Source organism: Pelobates fuscus, chromosome 9 (genome assembly GCF_036172605.1).
Source record: "Pelobates fuscus isolate aPelFus1 chromosome 9, aPelFus1.pri, whole genome shotgun sequence".
In the NCBI taxonomy this organism is placed as follows: domain Eukaryota; kingdom Metazoa; phylum Chordata; class Amphibia; order Anura; family Pelobatidae; genus Pelobates; species Pelobates fuscus.
In genome coordinates, this window is record NC_086325.1 from 138792684 (window position 1) to 138820043 (window position 27360).

Genomic DNA, 27360 nt, shown 5'->3' on the forward strand with positions numbered 1-27360 from the left:
TGTATATCACAGCAGTTCCCTAATAAGCAGAATGGCCAGTTGCTCAGATACTGAAAGATTAAATTAATTACCTGAAGGCTTCAATGAGCCTCTCCACTTTCTGCGCCTCTCCCTGAACACGTATGTGCGCCTGGAACTTACGCAGAGCATCATCTATATCCATGTTTGAGAAGTCCATTTCATCCACCACACAGCTGAGGAGATAACCGAAAACAATATTTGAGGACAGTGCCTTTTGGTGTATGTTGTAGCAATAACACTTCACACGAATGCTTTATAATCTAGCTCTTCTCCGCCAAATGTCTAGGTGCTATTACCGACAGGAAAATAACTGGGCAATCCCAGCCCACAAGAGCCTTCTACATGGGCGAAGAGTCAATGACCTACTGCTACCCTCTGAGTTATTTAGTTTGCTTAGAATGAACTGAATATGCATAGTAAGGGCTAGAATCCCCCCTTCCCAAAACAAATTGTTTTGCATTGCCAGAACCCTACAGGACCACAAGACCTTCTCGTTGTGACTAACTGCTCAGACTTGGATTAAAACTACACTGTGGTATATCTATAAACTACTACAGCCTAGTTCCCCACTACGCTGGCCCAGTTCCCCAGTAATGGGGCAAACCATTCAGCAACCTCATTGGTTTGAGGTTCCTCCATCCCCAGTGACGCACTTCCAGCTTTTGCTAGGCTACAGTACCTTCAGGCGGATCCAGTAGTCATTCACTGGGCGACAAAAGTCAGGTGCTCGCTCTCAGCCAATGAATGACATGATGTGAAAACATGCACAGAATTGTCATTAGCTAGCACAAAACTCTTGTTCTAGGATGACTTATGATGCCCTAATGAAGTAAAGGGGGTTTAAAAACTCTGTATGTGCAGCATTTCACACTCAAACGTTACACATGCATACTCCAGGCACCATGACCATTTCATATCACTGAAGTGGACATGGTGCTTGGATTAACCCTTTAATCACTAAAGCCAGAGGATTAAAATGTCCGCTTGAAATTACTGTGTTGGTTTTTTCAAATAAAAAAATAATAATAAAAAAATATATATATATCTTTAGATCCAGGTCACTGGCACGCTAACAGACTGTGCATTGATTCCCTACTTGGATATATTTCTACAAACTAGGACATCTTTCTATAAAGTGTCAACAGCACAGAATGCTAGACTCTCATACTTTCACAAAAAAATAAGAGAAAGCATTGCCCCCCTCTCCAACGAGAATCAAAAATGCAGATCCCCGACTCTAGTACATGCCAGTCTTGTCTTGTTGTGAGCCTTCTAAACCTCAGATTAATGTTCTTTTTCACAGACAGAATGCAAATTTCCTTACTCAAGCACATCACGGTTGAATTGTTTCTGACGGTTTCCCAGGAACTCGCCGATCATCTGCCGACTCAAGCCTTTCCTCTCCAGGGTGAAATGTGCCACTCCAACAGGTGTATCTGATAGGAAGCCCCTCTCAATCAAGTACTGGATCCCTTTCTCTGGTTTCCTGTGGGTAAAAGAACACAGACAAAAAAAACCCAAAAAACAGTTAGGTCTCATCTTACACCTAAAGTTGACAACTACAAGTATGCGTTTCCATGCTGGTCAGTAACAGCTGCTACAATCTTTCCACAAGCGGTGAGTGGACACAATCTGACTTCATGGGTCCAGAATTCCACACAGGATGTGGTATGACAGCTAAACCTTTTTTGTGTATGTGAAACAAGGTTGTGCTGACCCTGTGATGTCACATCTACTGCAGGAATGGGAAGTATGTGAACAAAAGACTTCTGACAAAAGCCAACAACGCTACCAGTACTAAACGTTCACTTCTTGGACTCTGGAAATGTATTTATTTCCACTTCATACACTTACAATATAAATTAATGATCTAGCTATATATTCACAAAAGGATATTAAAGGGACCCCGCCCAAACACCTAAAGCACTTTAGCTTGCTGAAGTGTTTTATGTGCGAAGAGAGTGTCCTATTTTTAAAAAAAAAATATTTTACAAAAAGTACAGATTTCAATAAATTGTTATTACACCCCTTTGGTTGTCAGTCAACCGGTCCGGTTACTTCCTGGTTGTTTAACTCAGTGGAGCTAAATTCAAGAGCTAGCAATTGCTCAGATCGCCTGCCTTGCATAAACTTTTTATTAAACTGTATTGGGAAGTCTGTGATTGGACAGCCACAGAAAGTCTGGGCGGGGGAAAAAGGGGAGGGTTTGAAAAGGCTTCAGACAAGAGATCTGCAGCCCTGGCAAGATAGTTTTACATATATCCGAATGAAAAGATAGAAACATAGAATGTGACGGCAGATAAGAACCATTCGGCCCATCTAGTCTGCCCAGTTTTCTAAATACTTTCATTAGTCCCTGGCCTTATCTTATAGTTAGGATAGCCTTATGCCTATCCCACGCATGCTTAAACTCCTTTACTGTGTTAACCTCTACCACTTCAGCTGGAAGGCTATTCCATGCATCCACTACCCTCTCAGTAAAGTAATACTTCCTGATATTATTTTTAAACCTTTGTCCCTCTAATTTAAGACTATGTCCTCTGGTTGTGGTAGTTTTTCTTCTTTTAAATATAGTCTCCTCCTTTACTGTGTTGATTCCCTTTATGTATTTAAATGTTTCTATCATATCCCCCCGTCTCGTCTTTCCTCCATGCTATACATGTTAAGATCCTTTAACCTTTCCTGGTAAGTTTTATCCTGCAATCCATGAACCAGTTTAGTAGCCCTTCTTTGAACTCTCTCTAAGGTATCAATATCCTTCTGAAGATAGGGTCTCCAGTACTGTGTACAGTACTCCAAGTGAGGTCTCACCAGTGTTCTGTACAATGGCATGAGCACTTCCCTCTTTCTACTGCTAATACCTCTCCCTATACAACCAAGCATTCTGCTAGCATTTCCTGCTGCTCTATTACATTGTCTGCCTACCTTTAAGTCATCAGAAATAATCACCCCTAAATCCCTTTCCTCAGATGTTGAGGTTAGGACTCTATCAGATATTCTGTACTCTGCCCTTGGGTTTTTACGTCCAAGATGCATTATCTTGCACTTATCCACATTAAATGTCAGTTGCCACAACTCTGACCATTTTTCTAGTTTACCTAAATCATTTTCCATTTGGCTTATCCCTCCTGGAACATCAACCCTGTTACATATCTTAGTATCATCCGCAAAAAGACACACCTTACCATCAAGACCTTCTGCAATATCACTAATAAAAATATTAAAGAGAATGGGTCCAAGTACAGATCCCTGAGGTACCCCACTGGTGACAAGCCCAAGCTTCGAATATACTCCATTGACTACAACCCTCTGTTGCCTGTCACTAAGCCACTGCCTTACCCATTCAACAATATTGGAATCCAAACTCAAAGATTGTAGTTTGTTGATAAGCCTTCTATGTGCAACAGTGTCAAAAGCCTTACTGAAATCGAGGTAAGCAATGTCTACTGCACCACCCTGATCTATAATTTTAGTTACCCAATCAAAAAAATCAATAAGATTAGTTTGGCATGATCTCCCTGAAGTAAACCCATGTTGTCTCTGATCTTGAAATCCATGTGTTTTTAGATGTTCAACAATCCTATCCTTTAACATGGTTTTCATCACTTTCCCCACTACTGAAGTTAGGCTTACTGGCCTATAGTTGCCCGACTCCTCCCTACTACCTTTCTTGTGAATGGGCACAACATTCGCTAACTTCCAATCTTCTGGGACTACTCCTGTTGACAATGATTGGTTAAATAAATCTGTTAATGGTTTTGCTAGTACACCACTAAGCTCTTTTAATAGCTTTGGGTGTATTCCATCAGGTCCCATTGACTTATTTGTCTTTACTTTTGACAGTTGAAATAGAACCTCTTCCTCTGTAAACTCACGTGTAATAAATGACTCATTTATCCTTTTTCTTAACGGAGGTCCCTTTCCTTCATTTTCATCTGTAAATACCGAACAAAAATATTCATTGAGGCAGTCAGCTAGACCTTTATCCTCATCTACATACCGTCCTTCTTTTGTTTTTAATCTAACTAATCCTTGTTTTACTTTTCTTTTCTCATTTATGTATCTAAAAAAAGTTTTGTCCCCCTTTTTTACTGACTGTGCTATTTTCTCTTGTGTGTGTGATTTGGAAGCTCTTATAACTTGCTTAGCCTCTTTCTGCCTAATCTTATAGGTCATTCTGTCTTCCTCACTCTGGGTTTTTTTATAATTACTAAATGCTAACTTTTTGAGGGGTTAAATGCAATGCGCTTTTATTTTGGAAAGATCTACTAAACAGTGGAGTGTGCAATAATAAATTGGTAATTTTGGAAAACTAATAAAGGAATTGCAAAGTTTAGGTAAAAAAATAGATCTGGGGGAAAGTGTGACTCGGAGAGCTTACAATATATTATGTATAATATTATGTAAAAATTCTAAGTATAACCAGTGCAGAAGGGCATCCCAGCGTACCAAAAACAGCACAGATAAAAACGCCATCTATAACAATAAAAAGGTTTTGCCGGGTTTACTTAAAGGGACACATCATTTAACATCAAAGGATCAATCTTTGTGTATTTGTTACCTCCAGGCTTAGACCATACAAGAAATAGTTCCCTAAAGACTGCCATATTTTCCAGTACAAATGCAAACTGTCGTAAAGACCTAGTGAGTGTGGGAGCCTGTAATGCAGAGTCAGAAAACCCAAATCATCAAAATCTGGGAACTACTGGTATCTGTCTTGGACTATCTGGATATTACAGTTTACCAATAGACCATGGTGACAGACCTGTCAAAGGGACACTCTTAAAACACCAAAACCAATTTAGCTTAAAGGACCACTATAGGCACCCAGACCACTTCAGCTCAATTAAGTCATCTGGGTGCCAGGTCCCTCTAGTTTTAACCCTGCAGCTGAAAACATAGCAGTTACAGCGAAACTGCTATGTTTACACTGAGTGTTAATCCAGCCTCTAGTGGCTGTCTTTAACCCCTTCAGCCCAGCGGGAGGGGGGCCATGAGGGTGGGGGGGGACCTATGGACTACATATAGTGGCACTATAGTGGTCCTTTAATGTAGTGGTTGTTGTGTATACATCATGCCCCTGCAGTCTCACTGCTCAATTCTCTGCCATTAATAGTTTAAGCACGATGTTTATGCAGTCGTAACCACTCCTTTCCTGGCTAAAGTTGTTTTGGTGCTTAGAGAATATCCTGAATCACTAGATAAGAGTAGCAGTGTCTAGGATCATCGCCTAGCTCAATTTAAAGGACCACTATAGTGCCAGGAAAACAAACTCGTTTTCCTGGCACTAGGGTCCCACTCCCGCCGGGATGAAGGGGGAGGAAGGGGGGTTAAACACTCACCTTTCTCCAGCGCCGGGCTCCCTCGGCGTTGGGGACTCTCCTCCTACTTCCAACGTCATCGGCTGAATGCGCATGCGCAGCCAGAGCCGCGCGCGCATTCAGCCAGTCCATAGGATAGCATTCTCAATGCTTTCTATGGACACTGGCGTCTTCTCACTGTGAAAATCACAGTAAGAAGCGCGGAAGCGTCCCTCAGTGAGACAGCCACTAGAGGCTGGATTAACCCATATGTAAACATAGCAGTTTCCCTGAAACACAGAACTCAAAATTTGGCGATCCAATTCCCTGTGATATGAATCATCATCTAGTCTTCAATTTTCTCAGATTTTCCCACAATACAAAAGGTCTTACCAGTCTCCATAAAAGTTTAATTGAAACGGAGACAACTCTTGAACCACTGCACAATCCGAACCGCAGGAATCCATAATATGGAGAGTATAAGGTACTTAGTCTACATACTATACCTCGAAACACAGGATCTATACATAAACTGTTAATATTGACAGCGCCTCCTCTATCTAGTTCACATATAAATTACCATCCCATTGTACAGCGCTATGGAATTTTGCTGACGCTATATATAAAAAAAAAAATAATGTACTGAAAGAGCTAGCGACATAACACTACAGTGAGCGTGGAATGTAAAGTGAACTCAAAATTAGTAAAGGGTCGGAAAAGGTAGATCAACCACCAAAGAGAATAGGTACTTTACGCTGTACTGGGAGTGGTTGCATTGGGTTCAGTGGCTCATGGAGCTTCCAATCATCTTAGCAGAGGTAAAACTGAAGGAAGATCAACATAATTGAAATGTATTTTACCCCCAAAGCATTCCGTGTGTACAATGTTGACAACTGTTAGTGTTTGTCTGAGATGTATTAATTCCAGGGAGAACCTCTTCAAGAGGTTTGTGACCAGTATGTATTGGTCAAATCAGATTTTTCATTTCCAAGATAGAATGTAACTCGTTTACTGGGTTAATGTGTACATTGGACAATGGGGAGAAGGGCAAAAAGAACCGGATAGAAGAATTGGAACATAAATGGACAGGGTTGTAAAGAATTATACAAGAGTATATTAGTAGTATTGTAGTATTTATTATTAAAACCCCAACAAATACCTTAAAGCAGGTTTGGAATCTAGGAGCCAGCTAAAAAAGTTAGGAGCCAGTCATTTTCAACAAGAAAATGCCATTCTTAAAGGGACACTATAGTCACCAGAACCACTACAGCATGATGTAGTTGTTCTGGTGTCTATAGCCTGTCCCTGCAGGCGTTTTAGTGTAAACATTGCCTTTTCTGCAAAAAGGCAGAATTTACATTGCTGCTTAGCAACACCTCTAGTGACAGTCACTCAGATGGTCCTGGGTCACTGCTGCACCACATGCAGCACCCAGGTTCAGTACCTCCAAGCTCTGCATGGAGGTGTTGAATGTTCCTCGTAGAGATTCATTAATTTAATGCATCTATATGAGGAGATGTGGATTGGTACATTAGCTGCGCATGCACAAAATCCTCCCAATGCTTTCCTAAGGGAAAGCGTTGGCTTAGCTGAGATCATAAACATCATGGGGAAACTGGCATGGCGTGAGAAAATGGGGAAAAAAGGTGAGTAAAAACTATCGTAGGGGGCAGGTGCCTAAACGCGCACACACACTGACAGGCTCACATACACACTCATGCTGACAACAGGCTTGCAAGCACAAACTCTTGACAGACAGACAGACAGACACACACACACACACACACACACACACTCTTGACAGGCTCACACACACTCTTACGCTGACAACAGACTTACACACAAGCGTACACACACATTCTGAGAGGCTTGCACACACACACAGACACTGACAGACATACACAGACACTGACAGGCTCGCACACACACACTGACAGGTTTACACACACAGACACTTACAGGCTCACACACACACACACACTGACAGACTAACACGCTTACACACACACACACACAGACTCACACTGACATGCTTACACACACACACACACAGACTCACACTGACATGCTCTCTCTCTCACACTCACTCACACACACACACACACACACACACACACTCACAGACAGGTTCAAACACACACACACACACACACTCACAGGCAGGCTCACACACACACACACTCACAGACAGGCTCACACACACACACTCACAGACAGGCTCACACACACACACACACACACAGACAGGCTCACACACACACACACTCAGACAGGCTCACACACACACACACACTCACAGACAGGCTCACACACTCACAGACAGGCTCACACACACACACACTCACAGACAGGCTCACACACACACACACACACTCACAGACAGGCTCACACACACACACACACACACACTCGCAGACAGGCTCACACACACACACACTCACACACTCGCAGACAGGCTCACACACACACACACACAGGCTCACACACACACACACACACAGGCTCACACACACACAGGCTCACACACACACAGGCTCACACACACACACACACTCACAGACAGGCTCACACACACACACACTCACAGACAGGCTCCCACACACACACACTCACAGACAGGCTCCCACACACACACAGACAGGCTCCCACACACACACAGACAGACAGACAGACAGGCACACACACACACACACAGGCTCACACACACAGACAGGCACACACCCACACACAGGCTCACACCCACACACAGGCTCACACACACAGACAGACAGGCACACACACAGACAGGCTCACACACACACAGACAGACAGGCTCACACACACACACGCACGCACTGACAGGCTCTCTCTCACACACACATTTTAGTTTGAATTAAAACCCACTCAGCCTCCCTACCTTTGGGAGAGCCGAGTGAGTCTTTCCTGGGGTCCAGTGGGGCTGCGCTCATCCTGTGTGAAAGGGAGCAGTACTCTGCCTGTAGCTCCTCTTTGCTCCCTCGCGCTCTGTACTGATGCTGGGGCCGGAATGACTTAATATTCCGGCTCCCGGCATCATTACACAGCGCGAGGGAGCAGAGGGGAGCTACAGAGTACTGCTCCCTCGTGCTCTGTCCACAATGCTCCCGCGGGCGGCCGCCTACCTCCATTCTCCCGCGGGCGGCCGCCTGCAATATTCCCTGTGACGGCCGCACTAGAGAGTTGGCACATCCCAGACGCCAGGGCGAAAATTTTAGTCGCCATGGCGACCTGGCGCCTGGGGTTTGTCGAGCCCTGCCTTAAAGGACCACAAGTGTCACCCATATGATAAATAATATCAATGAAGTGGTCTGGGCGTAGTGTCCCTGTCCTTTTAAAGGGACACTATAGTCACCAGAATCACTACAGTTGAATGTAGTGGTTCTGGTTTCTATAGCATAGCCCTGCTGTCTTAGCACTCTAAACGCTGAGAAAAATCAGTGTTTACACTGTTGCTTAAGAACTATTGCCTCTAGTGGCAGTCACTGAGAGGTGCTTCCTGGGTCAGCTAAACGCTTCCCGTAGAGATACATTGATTCAATGCATGTCTATAAAGAGATGCTGGTTGGTGCAGGGTGGTGTTTTGTCTCATATGTACAATAGCCTCCCGATGAGAAAGCAATGGATTGGCTGAGATTATCAAAACTGATGATCTCAGCCATGGAGGCCAGCATCGCTATTTAGTGAAAAGGCCTGCTTATGTATAAATACTGTGTTTCCCTTCTTTCATTTGGTTTTTAATGGTTTTTATCAATCACGGTACCGAAGGGTGGGGGGGTTAGTGGTAAAATCAGTTGGGACACAGTAGTGTCCCATTCCAAGATGGCACAAGTAAAGGCAAGATTCATAATACCGAGATGGCAAAACATGTTTCATTTAGGAATTAGGTGTTAGCCTGAAGTCTAGAACACATGAAAATGTGTGCATTCTTAGGAAGCAGAGCAGTGAAGTATATTATCAGATTCTTGTCCATTACTTATGCATCGTTCTTTCCAAGAATGATATCAAATATAGAATGTATTCCTGACACTATAGTGGTAAGAAATAGGTATTTAGGGTAAGGACCCCCTTTTAATAAGGAGATTTTACTCATTTTATTTCCAGCACCACACCAGTGTTGGGCTTAGATCATCAAGTTGACAATCTCAGCCAATCCAATGCTTTTCTATAGCATTGGGAGGCTATTGCGCACGCCACGCCAATCAGCATCTCTTTAGAGATGCATTGAATCAATGCAACCGTATGGGAAGCATTTAGCATCTCCATGTAGAGCGTGTAGACACTCAATGTCACCCCTAGTGGCCGACTGAGTGACTGCCACTGGAGGTGTCCCTAGGGAGCAATGTAAAATTGTAAACGCTACATTTTCTCTTAAAAGACAGTGTTTACATTAAAAAGCCTGCAGGGACCAGCTATAGACAAGCCTGCAGGGAAAACACAACATTACGCTGTAGTTGTTTTGGTGACTATAGTGTCCCTTTAGTTTCTGGAAACAAAATCTGCTTACAAGGGCTGCAAGTATTTAAACAAACACTCATGGAAAACTGATGGCAGCCTTATGCTTGTATATTGAAGCAATTTAGACAATCTGAGAAAAATCGGTAACTCACTATATTAACCTCTACATGATCGCTTATCGAACCTTGCCCCAACAAGCCAGATAATGTTTTGGACTGGAGGTCTAGCATTTGCCAGCCATCTTTTGTTTCATCAAGCTGGTCTCAGATACTAAAGGAGTCATTTTGAAAATTGACATAAGGGTTCTACACAAGTCACACCGAGTAACAAATGGATTGGGGCTGTATGTTCTAGGTTCAGGGGTTTAAAATGATGTTGTCTGGCAATATATACTTACCCTGAAGATTGCTTCCTTCCAATAGGGTGTCTTGAAATGGATAGGGCTGCTATATGGACAGCAGCGATACGATACCCCATGGGATGTGTGCAGTATCCTACAATTTCTAGCATGGGGAATGTTCATTAATTCTTATGGCATGTTGCAAGATGAGGGGCACATGTGGACAGGAGCATATTTGTAGGGACATAGTACGATTATTATAGCACTGAAAATCACTGATAACTTTTCATGCGATGCTTTATTTTCTTCTAAATGTTTATTAAAGATTTAGTGAATTTTATCACAATATAATTCAGTCCTGGCACAGACAGGGCACACAATGCAAATGGGGAGGAGAAATAGAAACATTGTTACCTTTCTCCTTCTCCACACGCTATGTTCATTAACATGAAAGAGCAGAGCTTATAACAATGATTGACTATAAGTCAAGATGGACAAATGGATTTTTACATTTAATAAAATCTTAGAAACCAATATTTGCTAACTATATGGGATTTGTAATCAGAATATCTAAAATCTTGGGAAGTAATCTTTGAAATACCAGTACTCTAGTCCTGGTATTTAAATATGGTGTGATGTTACAGGTAGCTAATTTTGACAGCGGCTCCATAATAAATGATATGATGTGGTTATTATAAACATATCTTGGTGCATATTATCTTTGTCAGCTGTGGCTGTGGCTGCAAATGGCAATGTTTGAAAATGATCTCTGACTGACCCAAAGCGACAATTCAGATTTCAATCATTAGAAAGATGTGCATGAACAAAATGAGATCACTTGGAGTGTAGAAAGCAGATTCGCTTTCTAAGCAAATCCGACATAGCACTCAAAATTTGGGGATTTTAGAGCACCTGTTTTAATGCTACAGATTTAAATGAAAAGAAAGGTCTGATCATTAGAATTCTTCTTTGAAGCTCCTGGAACCAGCTCATTCCTAGTCCATACAATCTTGTGCAGTAGGCCAAATGGTTTAAAATAAATACATTGACTCAAACTACAAGGTGGAGTGAATTAGTGCAAAACATCTAACAGAAAAATATTCAAGGGCCCGAACAGCATCGACCCCATCAATTGCTACCTACGAGGGGTATGTTATCATTTTAAGTTAACACAGGGGATCCAAGGACTCTTATCCAGGGGGAGACTTCACACAACCTCTATGCTTAAGTTTCTCATATTTCTTCTCACCCAATGTGATTGCAGAAATTGGGAGAGGGAGACGGTGCACTGGACCCAAAAATCAACTAGTTTATTAATGGGACATTCCAGGCGCCCAAAACATTTTTCATGTGCGGAAATGCTTTATATGTGAAGAGTGTGTCCTCTTTTTTCATTTTACAAAAGTGCAAATTTCAATAGAAATTTACTTGTATAAATTAACCTGGTTACACCCCCCCTAGACTGTCAGCCAAACGGTTCTGTTACTTCCTGGTTTGCTTAGTTAAGTTAAACTTAACAGGCACCAATTGCCCAGAGCACTTGCCTTGTAAAGACTTCTCACTGAGCTGCATTGAGAAGTTTGCCATTGGACAGCCACAGAAAGTCTGGGCGGGGTTTGGAAAGGGAGAGCTTTGTAAAGACAGCAGACAAGAGATCTACAGCTTTTGCAAGCTGCTTTTTGATATACCATCAATTAAATAATGCATAATTAATGTGTGCATGTTTTTGTTCGGGGTATATCTACTTAACAATTAACCCCCAATCTCACAACACAAGACAGAACAGGAACAGGAGCCCACCGCCCATTCAAATAGTCTTTTTCTGGATAAAAATCTGCTTGAATTTTATCCTTTCCACCATGTGCCATATATTGGGTAAAATGACTCAGCGAGACTGCAAAACTCTCCTGAAGATGCTATATCCCATGAACTCCCTACAACATATTTATTTTATCCTTCACCATCTAGCTCCCTCCATTTTCTGTTCCCTCCCCCCTTCTTATAATATAGCTGGGGCCTGATTATGTATATTTATTTTTGCCAAATCATTTTTCCTGAATTTGTCAGGCCACATTTAAGTTTTGTAGATTTCCCAAGTTGCAACAATGCAAGTACCGGTAAATAAATCCCTGTAAGGCAGCAGAGCCTTCTATACTTCCTTACCAGCAGATGGCAATGTGCTTCCACATTGCACAAGCACTGTTCGGATTTACATAAGTCTACAGACGTCTTTTGCCACAAAAACAAAAACAAAAAAAGCTCATCTTCCAACGGAAGTATTTTCTTCTAATGCGTTAGGTGGCAGCACATCACAAAAAAAAAAAAAAATGATGACTACAGCTGACTTTGAAGTGCAGAATGACTTATTGATTGTGTACTGCAAAGCCGTCACATTAATCATTGCTGATTTGAAGTACTCTTCATGGACAGGAATGCTATCTCTGCATGATCAAATACCAAGTACATTAACCCAAAGGGCTTGCGAGAAAACAAATATCCAAATTCGGAACTACAAGGATTTGAAGTTCTGCTGCTCAACCCTCTAAAATCTTACAGTAGAGTATAAAGTCACACGGCACAGGCTGTCATCTGGGCCGCTTCCCAGGATCACACCATAACCACCGATCAACTGATAAGCATATGGTTCATGCAAAAGAATCCCTTTGTACTAAAGAAAGTGGACCTCATGAACTTTAAATACACTGTTTGAGTAAAATGAAATTCTTTATTTAAACATTTGTTATTTTTAAGATAGTATATTGAAGCTCGACAAAGTCAGGGTTAGTTCTAGATTAAGGTACCGGCTCCCTATTATGGTGCTGGAGAGAATTCTTTCTGATTGGTAGCTGTCCCAAAATCGGCACCTTTCACAGACACATCGTATGCCAAATATTCCAATCTTAAATACTTTGTATTCCTTATCAGAAAAGCATTGAATGATGACCCACCTCCCTTAAGAAAGGTCTCGATATTGAGCAAATTAGAATGAGTTCGAAAGACACAAAAGGGGCTATCAAACAAGAAAAGGGTGCTTAGGTGCATGCTAGGAAATAACAGCGTGGGAAAGAGGCTTAAGAAGTGCTAGTAGAGGGGTGAGGTAAGAAGAATGTATTGAAATAGCTTACAAACTCTGAACACAACATAGCACTATTCCTGGATCAAAAAAAGTTGATCAACAGCACATATAGCAATTGTGTACATAAAAATTAGGACCATCAGCATCTCTTGTGAAAAGCTGAACGTCAACTGTTCTCCAGGCATAGCATAATAGGACTAAAATAAAATCTACCGTTGACCTGCGCATACTTTAGGACCCACCAAAAATACCCCAAACCTTCTGTTACTAGAACTCTAATCTCAGTCATGGCCACCACAGTTATCATAGATCAACCCAGTGTTGTTAAAGTAGAGAGTATTTAAATCCTGCCATGTTATTAAATATCTGACGCACGCATGTGAATCACGCTCTGCACCAGGCCTTGCTATTCCTACGACTACCCACTCTCAGCTACACATGCATCAAGAGCAATCATAAGACATACCACATTCTTTTGGTAACACGATCAAGGCCAAATTGCCTAATTCCTTATTAAGACATCTCATAAGCAACATTCCAATGTCAAACTTTCACCTGTTTCAAACGAGCCTCAAAATACTCACAACCACCTCTGATCAGTCAGTCTATGCCAACAGTTAATATCACTCACATCAACTGGTTTACAACAGAACACAATAGAACGGAATACTGGATCGCCCTTCGATACTTACTTGTTGAAAAGGTTGAGGCCAATACGGTACTGTCTCCTTTGCACCACGTCATTGTTAAATGCAGGTGAGTCCCAGCTATGCCTAGTCTCTCTCTGATAAGTCTGCTTGCAGAGTGTGTTGGGAGGTTCCCGCAAGCTGTCACGGGACGAAGAGCCTGAGCTGCAATTTATGGTCTCATTGGAGTTTGTGGTGCTATTAAGACTTTCGTTATCCCCATCAGAGTTATCCCCAAGCTCTGGCTTTCCATGGTGTAGGTGTCGCACACCCACCATGCCTCCTCCAACTCCCATTCCAACTGCTGTGCCATTGTTCCCACCCCCAGGGTCTGATGGAGGAGGGGGAGGTTCTGGGTGGTAATGGCGGTGTGGATGTGGTGAGCGAGCTGGTCCTTTATGAGGTGCTTGCTTGATAGTCCCATGTGGGCTGCAGTTCTCCTGCTCATATACAACCTGCCTGTTCAGTGACCCTCGGTCCGACCGGTCACTCAGATCAACAGAACTGTCACTGGGGGGTTCAATTGTCAGCAGGGGAAGGTGTGCCCCTCTCATGCGAAAGTCTCGGCACTCCATACAAGGCGTGCTGCGCCTACTGCCATTTTCTCGACTATCCTCTCTCGAAGAAGAGGTTGCCCAATACTCCTGACGAGAGCTGGTTCCTTGGGGAGTCTCCTGGTCTGAGCTTGGGGGCCGATCAAGAGATAGCGGTGACACTGGGACACCCTCATCCATGTAAAGTGTGACATCACTGAAGGAAGTAGCAGTGCTGTCTCCATGCTGCTCTTTGCTCTCTCCTTTTTCCAAGGGTCCCTTATCGTCTCTTGCGTCTGAGCAGTGCATGGACCTGCAGCTTAGGGCATCATCTATTGACTCAGCCAAAGACTTTACCTGTGGAAAACCGAAGGGAAGGGATAAGCATCACAAACATCTACACAACAAAAGAAAGTGGCACTAGAACATGAATAAGAAATAGGATGGTGGCAGATTGAGGTTATCATTTTATATCACGGATAGGCAACCATCGGCATTCTAGAGGTTATGGACCTCATCTTCCATGATGCTCTTATAGCTATAATGTTGGCAAAGCACCAGGGGACATGTAGTCCACACCATATGGAGTGTTGAGGGTTGCCCTCCCCTGTCACAGATTATCACCCTTAATGAATAATGATGTCCCATTTTTTACCCAACACTATAATCTATAATGTATACGGTCTTCACAAAGCTTTATTTTAGTCAGGTGACAACAATACTGGGGAGGGGGGGGGGGGATGGAATGCAACACAATAACTCATCACTGTGGCCTGTGAATTAACATCACGGACAATAACCTCACGTTCAAAGTATTGCTTTCTGGTCAGAGGAACGCACTGTCAAAGGGATATATGTTAATCTGAAATAATACAAAGAAAACGAACAGAAAAGGACTATTTTTTGGCAATAAAATAATCCTAAAATTCTAATAGTTAAGCTAGATTTTAGTACATTTTCTTGAGAGGCAATATCTCCCAGGGTAAAATATTATTTTTGCATAGTTATGTTGTGATGTACAATTCACGGCTTGGCTCTGCCAGTATAGTGGGATAGATAGTTAAACATCTGCAGTAAATAGTCTGGGTTTTCGTAAGATATCTGTGTAATAAAAATATTTGAACTGATCAGCCATAATTTCTAAAAATATGATTATATTATTATAAAATATATTGTAATGTGACATGTATTCAAATTCAGTAAGATTATACTTCTCTCCACCTATAATTAAAAAGACAATGTTAAGCACCATAACCACAGCACTTTATTACAGTAGGTATGGTGCAAGGAGTACCAGGGTTTTCCCAGAATTCAAAGCTTAATCTACTGCATGTACAGAGGTGATGTGATGTTTTGTTTCCATATTATCTTTACAAATCTGGACTGAGTCTATGCCCACCCCACCACTCATTTTCAGATCAGCGCAGTCCAAATTTGTATGGCTATCTCGGTGACAACAGAAGGAGTGGGCTTTGGAAGAATGACAGCAGTCTATGACTCCTTGCATTATAAGTGCCCCTTTAATTAACCTCAGCTAGAAGGAGGGAGAGATTACAAAGTTATACTAGTAATACATTTCCTATAGACATTTTGATTATCTTGGTTTGTTGCAGCAATTAAAATCACAATGCAAATATGAGGATTTGGCAAATTACTCTGTATGTATTACATTGTTACATTGGGATACACACCATGAATTCTGCAGGTTAACAGCAGCTAAAAGACTGCTCATTCAACTGTGCGACTATCTGGACTTCTACAGAGACCCAACCATACAGATCATTACAATTCCGAGAGCCAACATTCGGCAAGCATTTATTATTAGGAGTAAGCACATTTTAGATTTTACTAACATCTAAACATTCTTAAAGGGACACTATAGTCCCCAAAACAACTTTAGCTTAATGAAGCAGTTATGGTGTATATGTCATGTCCCTGCAGTCTCACTGCTCAACTCTCTGCCATTTAGGAGCTAAATCACTTTGTTATGCAGCCCTAGTCATACCTCCTTTCTAAGTACTTCCTGTAAAGAAAGCATCATCTAATATTTACACTTCCTTTATTGCAAATTCTGTTTAATTTTGAATTTCTTATCTCCTTAATAGCTTGCTACACCCCTGCAGGAGATAAGAAATTATGTAATTGAAGTTCAATTTACAAGCAGGAGATAAAAACTTTTAAAGCTAGTTACATCTGATTGAAAATGAAACCATTTATTTTATGCAGGTTATGACGGTCCTAGCCAGGGGAGGGGTGCCTAGGGCTGCATAAACAGAAATAAAAGTGATTTGACTTCTAAATAGATTTTAGAGAATTGAGCAATGAGACTTCAAAGGCATTATTTATACACTGCTTCATTAAGTAATTATTATTATTATTATTATTATTTTTTAAACTACAGTATCCCTTTAACCTGTTTTCCCATCCACAATTATTCTAGTCATAAAAACAGCCCATTAACTCATTCTACCAATGTAATATAGTACAGAATATATACTAAAATTCACTGGACTCTCCCTAGTGTGATCGGGTCTCCCCTGAACTGAAGAAGGCAGTGCTGGAACACTAATTATTGCAAGCAGCTGTCTAAGACCTAACGATTTAGAATGTGAATTTTTCGGCTGTGGACAGACCTGCTGAAAAGAGCACACCGGTCTATCTACAGCCGGAACATTCACATTACAAAATGATTGGGTCTCAGACAACTGCTTTTAGAATTGGTGTCAAAAAAATAAAAAATAAAAACTGTACACATTTTTCATTTAATATAATTGGATAACCTTTTCAAATGATTTAATTCAGGGCTTGACAAATTTGTTTGGAATCTAGGAGCCAGCTAAACAAGTTAGGAGCCAATCATTTTCAACAAGAAAATGCAATTCTTAAAGGGACACTATAGTCACCAGAACCACTACAGCTTGATGCAGTTGTTCTGGTGTTTATAGCCTGTGCCTGCAGCCGTTTTAGTGTAAACACTGCCTTTTCTGCGAAAAGGCAGAATTTACATTGCTGCTTAGTAACCCCTCTAGTGACAGTCACTCAGATGGTCCTGGGTCACTGCTGCACCACATGCAGCACCCAGGTTCAGTATCTCCAAGCTCTGCATGAGGTGTTTAATGTTCCTCGTAGAGATTCATTAATTTAATGCATCTCTATGAGGAGATGCGGATTGGTACATTAGCTGCGCATGCACAAAATCCTCCCAATGCTTTCCTAAGGGACTTAGCTGAGATCATGAAGATTGATACTCTCAGCCATGGGGAAACTGGCACAGCATGAGAAAATGGGGAAAAAAGGTGAGTAAAAACAAACGGAGGGGGCAGGTACCTAAACGTGCACACACACACTGACAGGCTCACACACACACTCACGCTGACAACAGGCTTGCACGCACAAACCCGTGACAGACTCACTCGCACGGTCACACTCACACGGTCACACAGTCTCTTGACAGGCTCACACACTCTTACGCTGACAACAGGCTTGCACGCACACACACTCTTATAGGCTTGCACACACATACATAAACACACTGGTTCTCACACACAAACACTCCGATGGGCTCTCTCAAACAAACACTGACAGGCTCTCTCTCTCACACACACTGACAGGCTCTCTCTCTCTCACACACACTGACAGGCTCTCTCTCTCACACACACTGACAGGCTCTCTCTCTCACACACACTGACAGTCTCTCTCTCTCACACACACCGACAGGCTCTCTCTCTCACACACACCGACAGGCTCTCTCTCTCACACACACTGACAGGCTCTCTCTCACACACACACTGACAGGCTCTCTCACACACACACACATACACACACACTGACAGGCTCTCACACACACACACACACATACACACACACTGACAGGCTCTCACACACACACACACACACACACTGACAGGCTCTCACACACACACACACACACACACACACACTGACAGGCTCTCTCTCACACACACACACACACTGACAGGCTCTCTCTCACACACACACACACTGACAGGCTCTCTCTCACACACACACACACACACACACACACACACACACACAGACACAGACACAGACAGGCTCTCACACACACACACAGACAGGCTCTCACACACACACACACAGACAGGCTCTCACACACACACACACACAGACAGGCTCTCACACACACAGACAGGCTCTCACACACACAGACAGGCTCTCACACACACACACACAGACAGGCTCTCTCACACACACACACACACACACAGACAGGCTCTCACACACACACACAGACAGGCTCTCACACACACACACAGACAGGCTCTCACACACACACACAGACAGGCTCTCACACACACACACTGACAGGCTCTCACACACACACACTGACAGGCTCTCTCTCACACACACACTGACAGGCTCTCTCTCACACACACACTGACAGGCTCTCTCTCTCACACACATACACACACACTGACAGGCTCTCTCACACACACACATACACACACACTGACAGGCTCACACACACACACACACACACACACACACTGACAGGCTCTCTCTCACACACACACACACACTGACAGGCTCTCTCTCACACACACACACTGACAGGCTCTCTCTCTCACACACACACTGACAGGCCCTCTCTCTCTCTCACACACACACACACACACACACACACACACACAGACAGGCTCTCACACACACACACACACAGACAGGCTCTCTCACACACACACACAGACAGGCTCTCACACAAACACACACACAGACAGGCTCTCACACACACAGACAGGCTCTCTCACACACACACAGACAGGCTCTCACACACACACACACAGACAGGCTCTCACACACACACACAGACAGGCTCTCACACACACACACACAGACAGGCTCTCACACACACACACACAGGCTCTCTCACACACACACACACACACAGACAGGCTCTCTCACACACACACACACACAGACAGGCTCTCTCACACACACACACACAGGCTCACACACACACACACACACACTGACAGGCTCTCTCTCTCACACACATACTGACAGGCTCTCTCTCACACACACACACAGACAGGCTCTCTCTCACACACACACACACACACACACAGACAGGCTCTCTCTCACACACACACACACACATACTGACAGGCTCTCTCTCACACACACATACTGACAGGCTCTCTCTCACACACACACACACACACACACACACAGGCTCTCTCACACACACACACACACACACACACAGGCTCTCACACACACACACACACACACACACACACACACAGGCTCTCTCTCACACACACACACACACAGACAGGCTCTCTCTCACACACACACACACACAGACAGGCTCTCTCTCACACACACACACACACACAGACAGGCTCTCTCACACACACAGACAGGCTCTCACACACACAGACAGGCTCTCACACACACACACACAGACAGGCTCCCTCACATACACACACACACACACACTGACAGGCTCCCTCACATACACACACACACTGACAGGCTCTCTCTCTCTCACACACACACACTGACAGGCTCTCTCTCTCTCACACACACAAACTGACAGGCTCTCTCTCTCTCACACACACAAACTGACAGGCTCTCTCTCTCTCACACACACACACTGACAGGCTCTCTCTCACACACACACACTGACAGGCTCTCTCTCACACACACACACTGACAGGCTCTCTCTCACACACACACACTGACAGGCTCTCTCTCACACACACACACTGACAGGCTCTCTCTCACACACACACACTGACAGGCTCTCTCTCACACACACACATTGACAGGCTCTCTCTCACACACACACTGACAGGCTCTCTCTCACACACACACTGACAGGCTCTCTCTCACACACACACTGACAGGCTCTCTCTCACACACACACTGACAGGCTCTCTCACACACACACTGACAGGCTCTCTCTCACACACACACACTGACAGGCTCTCTCTCTCACCCACACACTGACAGGCTCTCTCTCTCACCCACACACTGACAGGCTCTCTCTCTCACCCACACACTGACAGGCTCTCTCTCTCTCTCTCACACATTTTTGTTTTAATTGAAACCCACTCAGCCTCCCTACCTTTGGGAGAGCTGAATGGGTCTTTCCTGGGGTCCAGTGGGGCTGCTCTCTTCCTGTGTGCGAGGGAGCAGGACTCTAATGATGCCGGGGCCGGAATGACGTCATATTCTGGCTTCCGACATCATTAGATTACTGCTCCATCGCGCACCGCCCACAATGCTTCCGCGGGCGGCCTCCCTGAGGAGCATGGAGGTTGGCGGCCGCCCGCGGAAGCATTGTGGGCGGCGCGCGATGGAGCCTACCTCCATGCTCCTCAGGGCGGCCGCCTGCAATATTTCCGATTTGACGACCGCTGTCAAATCTCCCTCGGCGGACACACTATTTAATTAGAGAGCTGGCACATCCCAGACGCCAGGGCGAAATCTTTAGTTGCCATGGCGACCTGGCGTCGGAGATTTGTCGAGCTCTGATTTAATATTTTTATATAAACTTTTACAATTATTTAAGATAGGGGAAAAAAATGTAATTTTTTTTTAAATATTAACTTTTTTTTATTGCATGTTTTTCCCCCCAATATTTTAAAATATAGATTTTTTTTTTTTTAAACTCATTTTGTATCCAACAATATTAAATCATTTGGAAAGACGGTCTAATAATATCACACCAAAGCCATAGTATCATAATGGCTTCACTTTACAAATGTTTATAGCATGTCCACTTTAAGGGCAGAGGTGAACGGAACTGTATAACTAGAATGCAATTTACTGGGAGCAAACAAAGATGTACAATTATATAAATAGTTCGTGCCCAAACCGGTTCTTTAAACATGTCCTTAAAGGGCACCTGTCATGACCCAAACCACGTATGCTCTTTAGATTGAGCATAAGATTTTATCTATACATTGAAAACCCTATTTAAAAATAGTTTTTTTCTCCCAGCTGTCAATTAAAGTCTCGGCGTGCTGAGGCATTGACTGACAAGGGAGGGCAGAAAAGACCTCCCACAGGAGATCTCTCTCCTTTCTACCCATAGGAACGCTTCTAGTGCTGGCTAGGGAGTATAGGAACGGAGTGATTTAAACCGTCACTCTGTTCCAACGTCGCAACACTGACAACGAAACCAGAGTGCCGATGTTACTGCTAAGATCTGCCCTGTTTGGTGATGTGCCCCAAGCCAGGCACATCAAAGATGACTTCAGGAGGAGCGCAGGTGGTATGGAAGACAGCCAGGAAGTGAGTGTTAAATGAAGAGTAATACCCACACGGCAGCACTCAAACGGAGAAAAAGGAGAGTAAATCATATTTTAGACTGAATACACCATGTATATCTTTGTGATATAGGGTAAATAAAATGTATATAAGTGCGATTTCATGTAAGTTTTTTCATAACAGCTTCACTTTAAGACCTAACAGGCCAGAATATCATAATATTCCCTATTTTGCACAGGCGAGCTAATGAGTGTCTCAGTAGGTTTCATGGAGGCATCTAAGCACATACAGGGAGATATCCAAAGTCTTGGCCCATTCCTGGATCGCAAGACAGGTGTAAAGTGGAATGATTGCCAAATGTAGCATAACTTCTAGTATAGTAAATCCACATTTTATGTAACTTTAACAGTCTAATTAAAGGTTGTTTTACTGCCAAGGTGCAATTAAATATAGTGATATGTGGAAAGCCAGTGACATTAAAATAATGGCCTCACATAAGAAGAATGGAAGATGGATTACCAAACACAAAAAATAAAAAGGAGCTAGAGGACACTCTCAGGTTGGGAATGTATGAGGAAGTAAAAAATAATGTATTTGTAAAAGGGCCTCCAGCAGAGATTGTTGTCGTTGCTATAGTGAAGAAACCTCAATTATCAAAGCAGGTGGCGGGAGTGAAAGTAAAAGGAAGCATTTAAAACAATATAGTAGTGATTTTATCTTCAGGATGAAAATGGCAGATTATGCGGCCCTACGTGGTCCATATTGGTCATTGAAATGCATTTATCTATCTACATGGTGGGAAAGCAGAAAGGAAGTCAAGTGTGAATTTGGGAAAAACAAGCTAATGGAATACAAGTGTGCAAGAAAGAAAATGCTACGTGGTTCTGAGATTCGGCTTCCTCGCTAAAAAGTTGCTAAAACGCAAGAGCAACGTTCACAGTGTTACCAGTTACTCCATGCCTTGCCCTGGAGAGTACTGTTGACTTCAATGTGGACTCTGGCTTTCAGTTAAAATCTACAAGAAAGTAGTCTTCTTTTACTCTCTCCTATTGTGCAGTCAATATGGCCTCATAGTTTGAGTACCTTGTTATTACACGAAAAAAAAATCTGCAGGGACTTGGCAATAATCTCAGAATCAAAATGTTGCTCCTGAAGACGATTGCCAAGTTTAGTTGCCAAGTCCTCAAGACATAAAGCTACGTTCAGTTGAGGTGGTGGTAAAAGTCATAATAATCTACTCCGAGTAAATTGCAATCAATTCTGAATTTGGTTCATAGGCCTCATGTGAGAGATGCAAATGACTGCAGTATGAGAATTTGCCTAGAACAATTGCGAAGATGTCTGCTGGGATAGTCACATGCATTTTACTTTGCAGAGGGACATAGGACCGTCTGCAAAAAGCCAATTGGTGTCTTTGGCAGTGATACAGACTCACAAATAAGATAAAACGGTTTTCGCTCTCATCCATTGGCATATTTCTGTTTCCAGACAGTCATGTTATTTCTCACCTGTTTTGAAAAGGAATCCTCCAGGTCGGTTATCTCGTTGACAAACTCCCCAGAAGTGTTGATAGAATCTCCATCGATGCCACCGCACGAACTTCCATACAGAAGACCCCGATCTCCCGGATCACGGCATGATGAGACTCCCTCATCCAGCGATACTGGCTTGCCTTGGAAATATGGGGCATTGTGGCTCTTATCGTATTCCTCAAAGGAGTACTGCATGCGCATGTTGGACAGGATGATTCGCCGAGACATGCGGCTCTCGGAAGCAGAACTACGTAGGCGTTCAAAGTTCTTATTCATGCGATACTGCCTGAAAGCGGTCTGGATGGTGCGAGCTGCTCTTCGGCTGAGGAAGTAACCTCCATACTTTCTCTCCAGCATTTCCACCTGTAGTGGTAACAGTTAGTTTGCACATGTGATAGAGAACGAAAGGGTAACGTGACAAACTATGGGGTAAGAGGGTGAGAGTCTACACTACGGGAGCTCATGAATCAAGTGGGGACAGAAAAATAACATACCAGGATAATAAAGCTTATGGAAGCAAGACAGGGACTGGGAGGTTGAAACTGAATACAGAAGAGAAATACAATGGATAGACCACGTTCGCACACATTTCCTCTGAGAATAGACAATGTGGCTTCTAGAAGAAAGAGTACCTTCTTGTCCTGCAGGTCAGTTGAGAGTTCATAGCTGTCAGACAAGGCTTTTGACCGCTTATTTTCTTCCTCTTCCTGCTTGCGCAGGGCAACGCTAGCAGGCTGTAGCCTGGCCCTTTGACTCCACTGGAGTCCTGGATGTGCTGGTTGGCGAGTTGGGGATGGAAGATCGTAGTGATCACTCTTCACCTCTCCACGATAAGGAGGTTGCTGGCCAGGGCTGTCCACAATGGTTCCAGATTCACTGCCCAAGGAGTCACCACCTTCAACACTAAAGAGACACACAGGGGTTGATACCAGGGGCAGGGAGGAGTGGAACAGAGGATAAAAGCAGCATGTGAGACACATGAGACACAACATGCTCTGCAAGGGCAAAGAGAAGCGGTCAAAGGAAGGGGAGCACAGAATCATAATCAAACATTTGGAACAACTCTACTACAGCATTTTAGAAAGACCCCAAAGAATTGGACCGGTTTGTTGAAATTAAGGAAAACTTAGCTTATAAGCCAAACGTAATACAGTGAAGCTGGTACAGAGTTCAGCCAAATGCTGATGAACCACAGATGACAACCACAAACTTTGAAGGATAAACTTTATTTTAGCCTTAATTTACCTGCAGAGTCTGTGGTTGAGGACAAAAGTCAAATTTAGGAACAGTTTAGCCAGAGATCTTGAAAAGATCTCATTTTGGAAAGGGTGCATGAGTGAAAACAAAAGCACAATGTGACGGCATGTACTTACAACTTTACAACTTTGGAGGACAGAGTTGGCATGCACAGGCAAAAAACAAACAGTGTGGACACAACAGAAACCTTAAACGGGAAAAACAATGAAGAGGACAAAGATTGCATAAAGGTAAGAGCCAGTGGGGAGCAGACTGACCGTATGAGAAAGTGGAGAGGATGAAGACAGAGAGACAGCATGGTAAAATTATGGTGAAGGGGGAAAGCAGCAGTCATTGGAAAAGTATGGTGGATTAAAAAGAAATACAATGGATAACGTAGTGTGTCCGAAATAAAAATGAGAACAAACAATAAGCTAGCGCAGGAAAAAAAAAAAAAGATTAGCGCAGTTCATTGCCATTTTGGTGAGCCGACCACTCTGGCAGTGAAAGGGTTAAAATATCACTGAGACCTTGGAAAGGCAGTGCTTCACTCTCATTTTTATCAGGAAACATCACAGGCACTCAGAACCTGTCACACAAGCTGATCTATTCTGCATGCTCGCAGGTTCAATTCAAACACATCTCCCAAGCAACAGACCTAGTGAAGGAGGGATTACATTTTCCCCTTCTTCACAAGCATCTCTAAACCCTCGCACCTTCGTACATCAAAGCAATTCATAACAGACACCTGCACACACTATGCTGGAATACCAGAGCTGTCTGCCCACCTACTAAATCTGTTCCCCCGCAGCACTTACCATCCTCCGTAATCTGCCCCCACACACTTCCTGTCTACCTAGGCTGCATCTACACAATGCCTGCCAATACCCAAATACAATACCTGCCCATGTAACCTGCCCGCATGCATACATTGCCTGTCCATATACTGTGCCCATAACCACACACTGCCTGCCCATGTACTCTACCCGCACCCACACACAATGCCTGCCCATGTACTCTGTCCGCACCCACACACAATGCCTGCCAATACCCAAACACAATACTTGCTCAGGTACTCTACCCGCACCCACACACCATGCCTGCCCATGTACTCTGCCCACACCCACACACCATGCCTGCCCATGTACTCTGCCCACACCCACACACCATGCCTGCCCATGTACTCTGCCCACACCCACACACCATGCCTGCCCATGTACTCTGCCCACACCCACACACCATGCCTGCCCATGTACTCTGCCCACACCCACACACCATGCCTGCCCATGTACTCTGCCCACACCCACACACCATGCCTGCCCATGTACTCTGCCCACACCCAATGCTTGCCCATATACCCTGCCTGCACCCACACACCATGCTTGCCCATATACCCTGCCTGCACCCACACACCATGCCTGCCCATGTACTCTGCCCACACCCACACACCATGCCTGCCTATACACATACATTGCCCGTCCATATACTGTGCCCATACCCACACACTGCCTGCCCATGTTCTCTACCCGCATCCACACAAAATGCCTGCCCATGTACTCTACCCGCACACCATGCCTGCCCATGTACTCTACCCACACACCATGCCTGCCAATACCCAAACACACTGTCTGCCCATATACTCTACCCGCACCCGCACACAATGCCTGCCCATGTACTCTGCCCACACCCAATGCCTGCCCATGTACTCTGCCCGCACCAGCACACAATGCCTGCCCATGTACTCTGCCCACACCCAATGCCTGCCCATGTACTCTGCCCACACCCAATGCCTGCCCATGTACTCTGCCCACACCCAATGCCTGCCCATGTACTCTGCCCACACCCACACACAATGCCTGCCCATGTACTCTGCTGCACCCACACACAATGCCTGCCCATGTACCCTGCCCGCACCCACACACAATGCCTGCCCATGTACCCTGCCCGCACCCACACACAATGACTGCCCATGCACTGTCTGCACCCACACACAATGCCACACAATAGCACCACCTGAAAGCCCAATCACCCATACTGCATCCAGACTCAAATTCTGTAAATCCTCCGACTGAGCTGGCATGCCTTCTCATAATCTTAATAATTATTCCATTCTCAGTACTAAACGTGGTAAAAACAAATGGTCCGCGAGTGTGCCCACATGACTATGTACGTATAAGGCGACTTTACTCTATGTACAGGTGTGCTTGGTTTATATCAGGGTGTGTTCTCTGGGCAGTAAACAAGGAGCTGGAACACTCTGCATTATTGTTTTAGATCTCCATGGGAGATGCATGCAGTACAGAAGCACATATCGCAACTCCTGTCTCTCCAGTCTCGGCAATCCACTTCACAGAACCCAATCAATTATATGAAGGAGCCTGGCAAGCACAATGCCTCTCCTAAACTCACATGTAAAGGGCAGCGCGGGCAGGCAGACACTGCTTTTTCCCTTTCTTCTTCCTCATTGTTGTTAGGGATGAAGGCCAGTGCATGAGAAGACTACAAGTCACACTATCCTGCAGGCCTCACAGGGAGCAGGGATTGCAGGTGAAAAAGCATCAGGCTTGCGGTTTGTGACGGTAATCCAAAAATCATCACTAAGGTGCTCCAGGAAAACACCTAGCTGTGCTCCTCCTCCCTTCCTGCAAACCCTCCCCTGGCTCCTATAATTAAAGTTTATTCTTGTGTAGCTCAGACACTGAATACAATGCAAAGTCACCAGGTGAAGACAAAGGGAAAAATGTAGAGTATGGCAAACAAGGCTGAATCAATGATCCTTTCAAGAGCTTAATTGTATAATCTGAGGGGGTTGGGGCAGATTTTATAGATTAGACCTTTCTTTTCATACTGTACTGCACAGTGCGTGACGTTACACTGGGTATTAGAAGCCAAAATACGCAGTG

The 27360-nt window shown here is 44.0% G+C and overlaps 1 protein-coding gene across 7 annotated transcripts in view; it reads right to left on the reverse strand.

Moving 5' to 3' along the window:
• The window catches only part of IQSEC2 (IQ motif and Sec7 domain ArfGEF 2), a 198392-nt gene that overhangs the window by 8838 nt on the left and 162194 nt on the right, over window positions 1-27360 (reverse strand). For 6 of the 7 annotated variants that reach the window (XM_063432534.1, XM_063432532.1, XM_063432535.1 and 3 more), the window contains 5 exons: window positions 23854-24124; window positions 23198-23584; window positions 13903-14786; window positions 1346-1507; window positions 72-194 (listed from right to left, as the gene is read on the reverse strand). In XM_063432534.1, the coding sequence (XP_063288604.1) occupies window positions 72-194; window positions 1346-1507; window positions 13903-14786; window positions 23198-23584; window positions 23854-24124 (1827 nt within the window). Of the gene's footprint in view, window positions 1-71; window positions 195-1345; window positions 1508-13902; window positions 14787-23197; window positions 23585-23853; window positions 24125-26866; window positions 27054-27360 lie in introns of those variants that run through there. The other variant, XM_063432536.1, reaches the window with a different exon arrangement.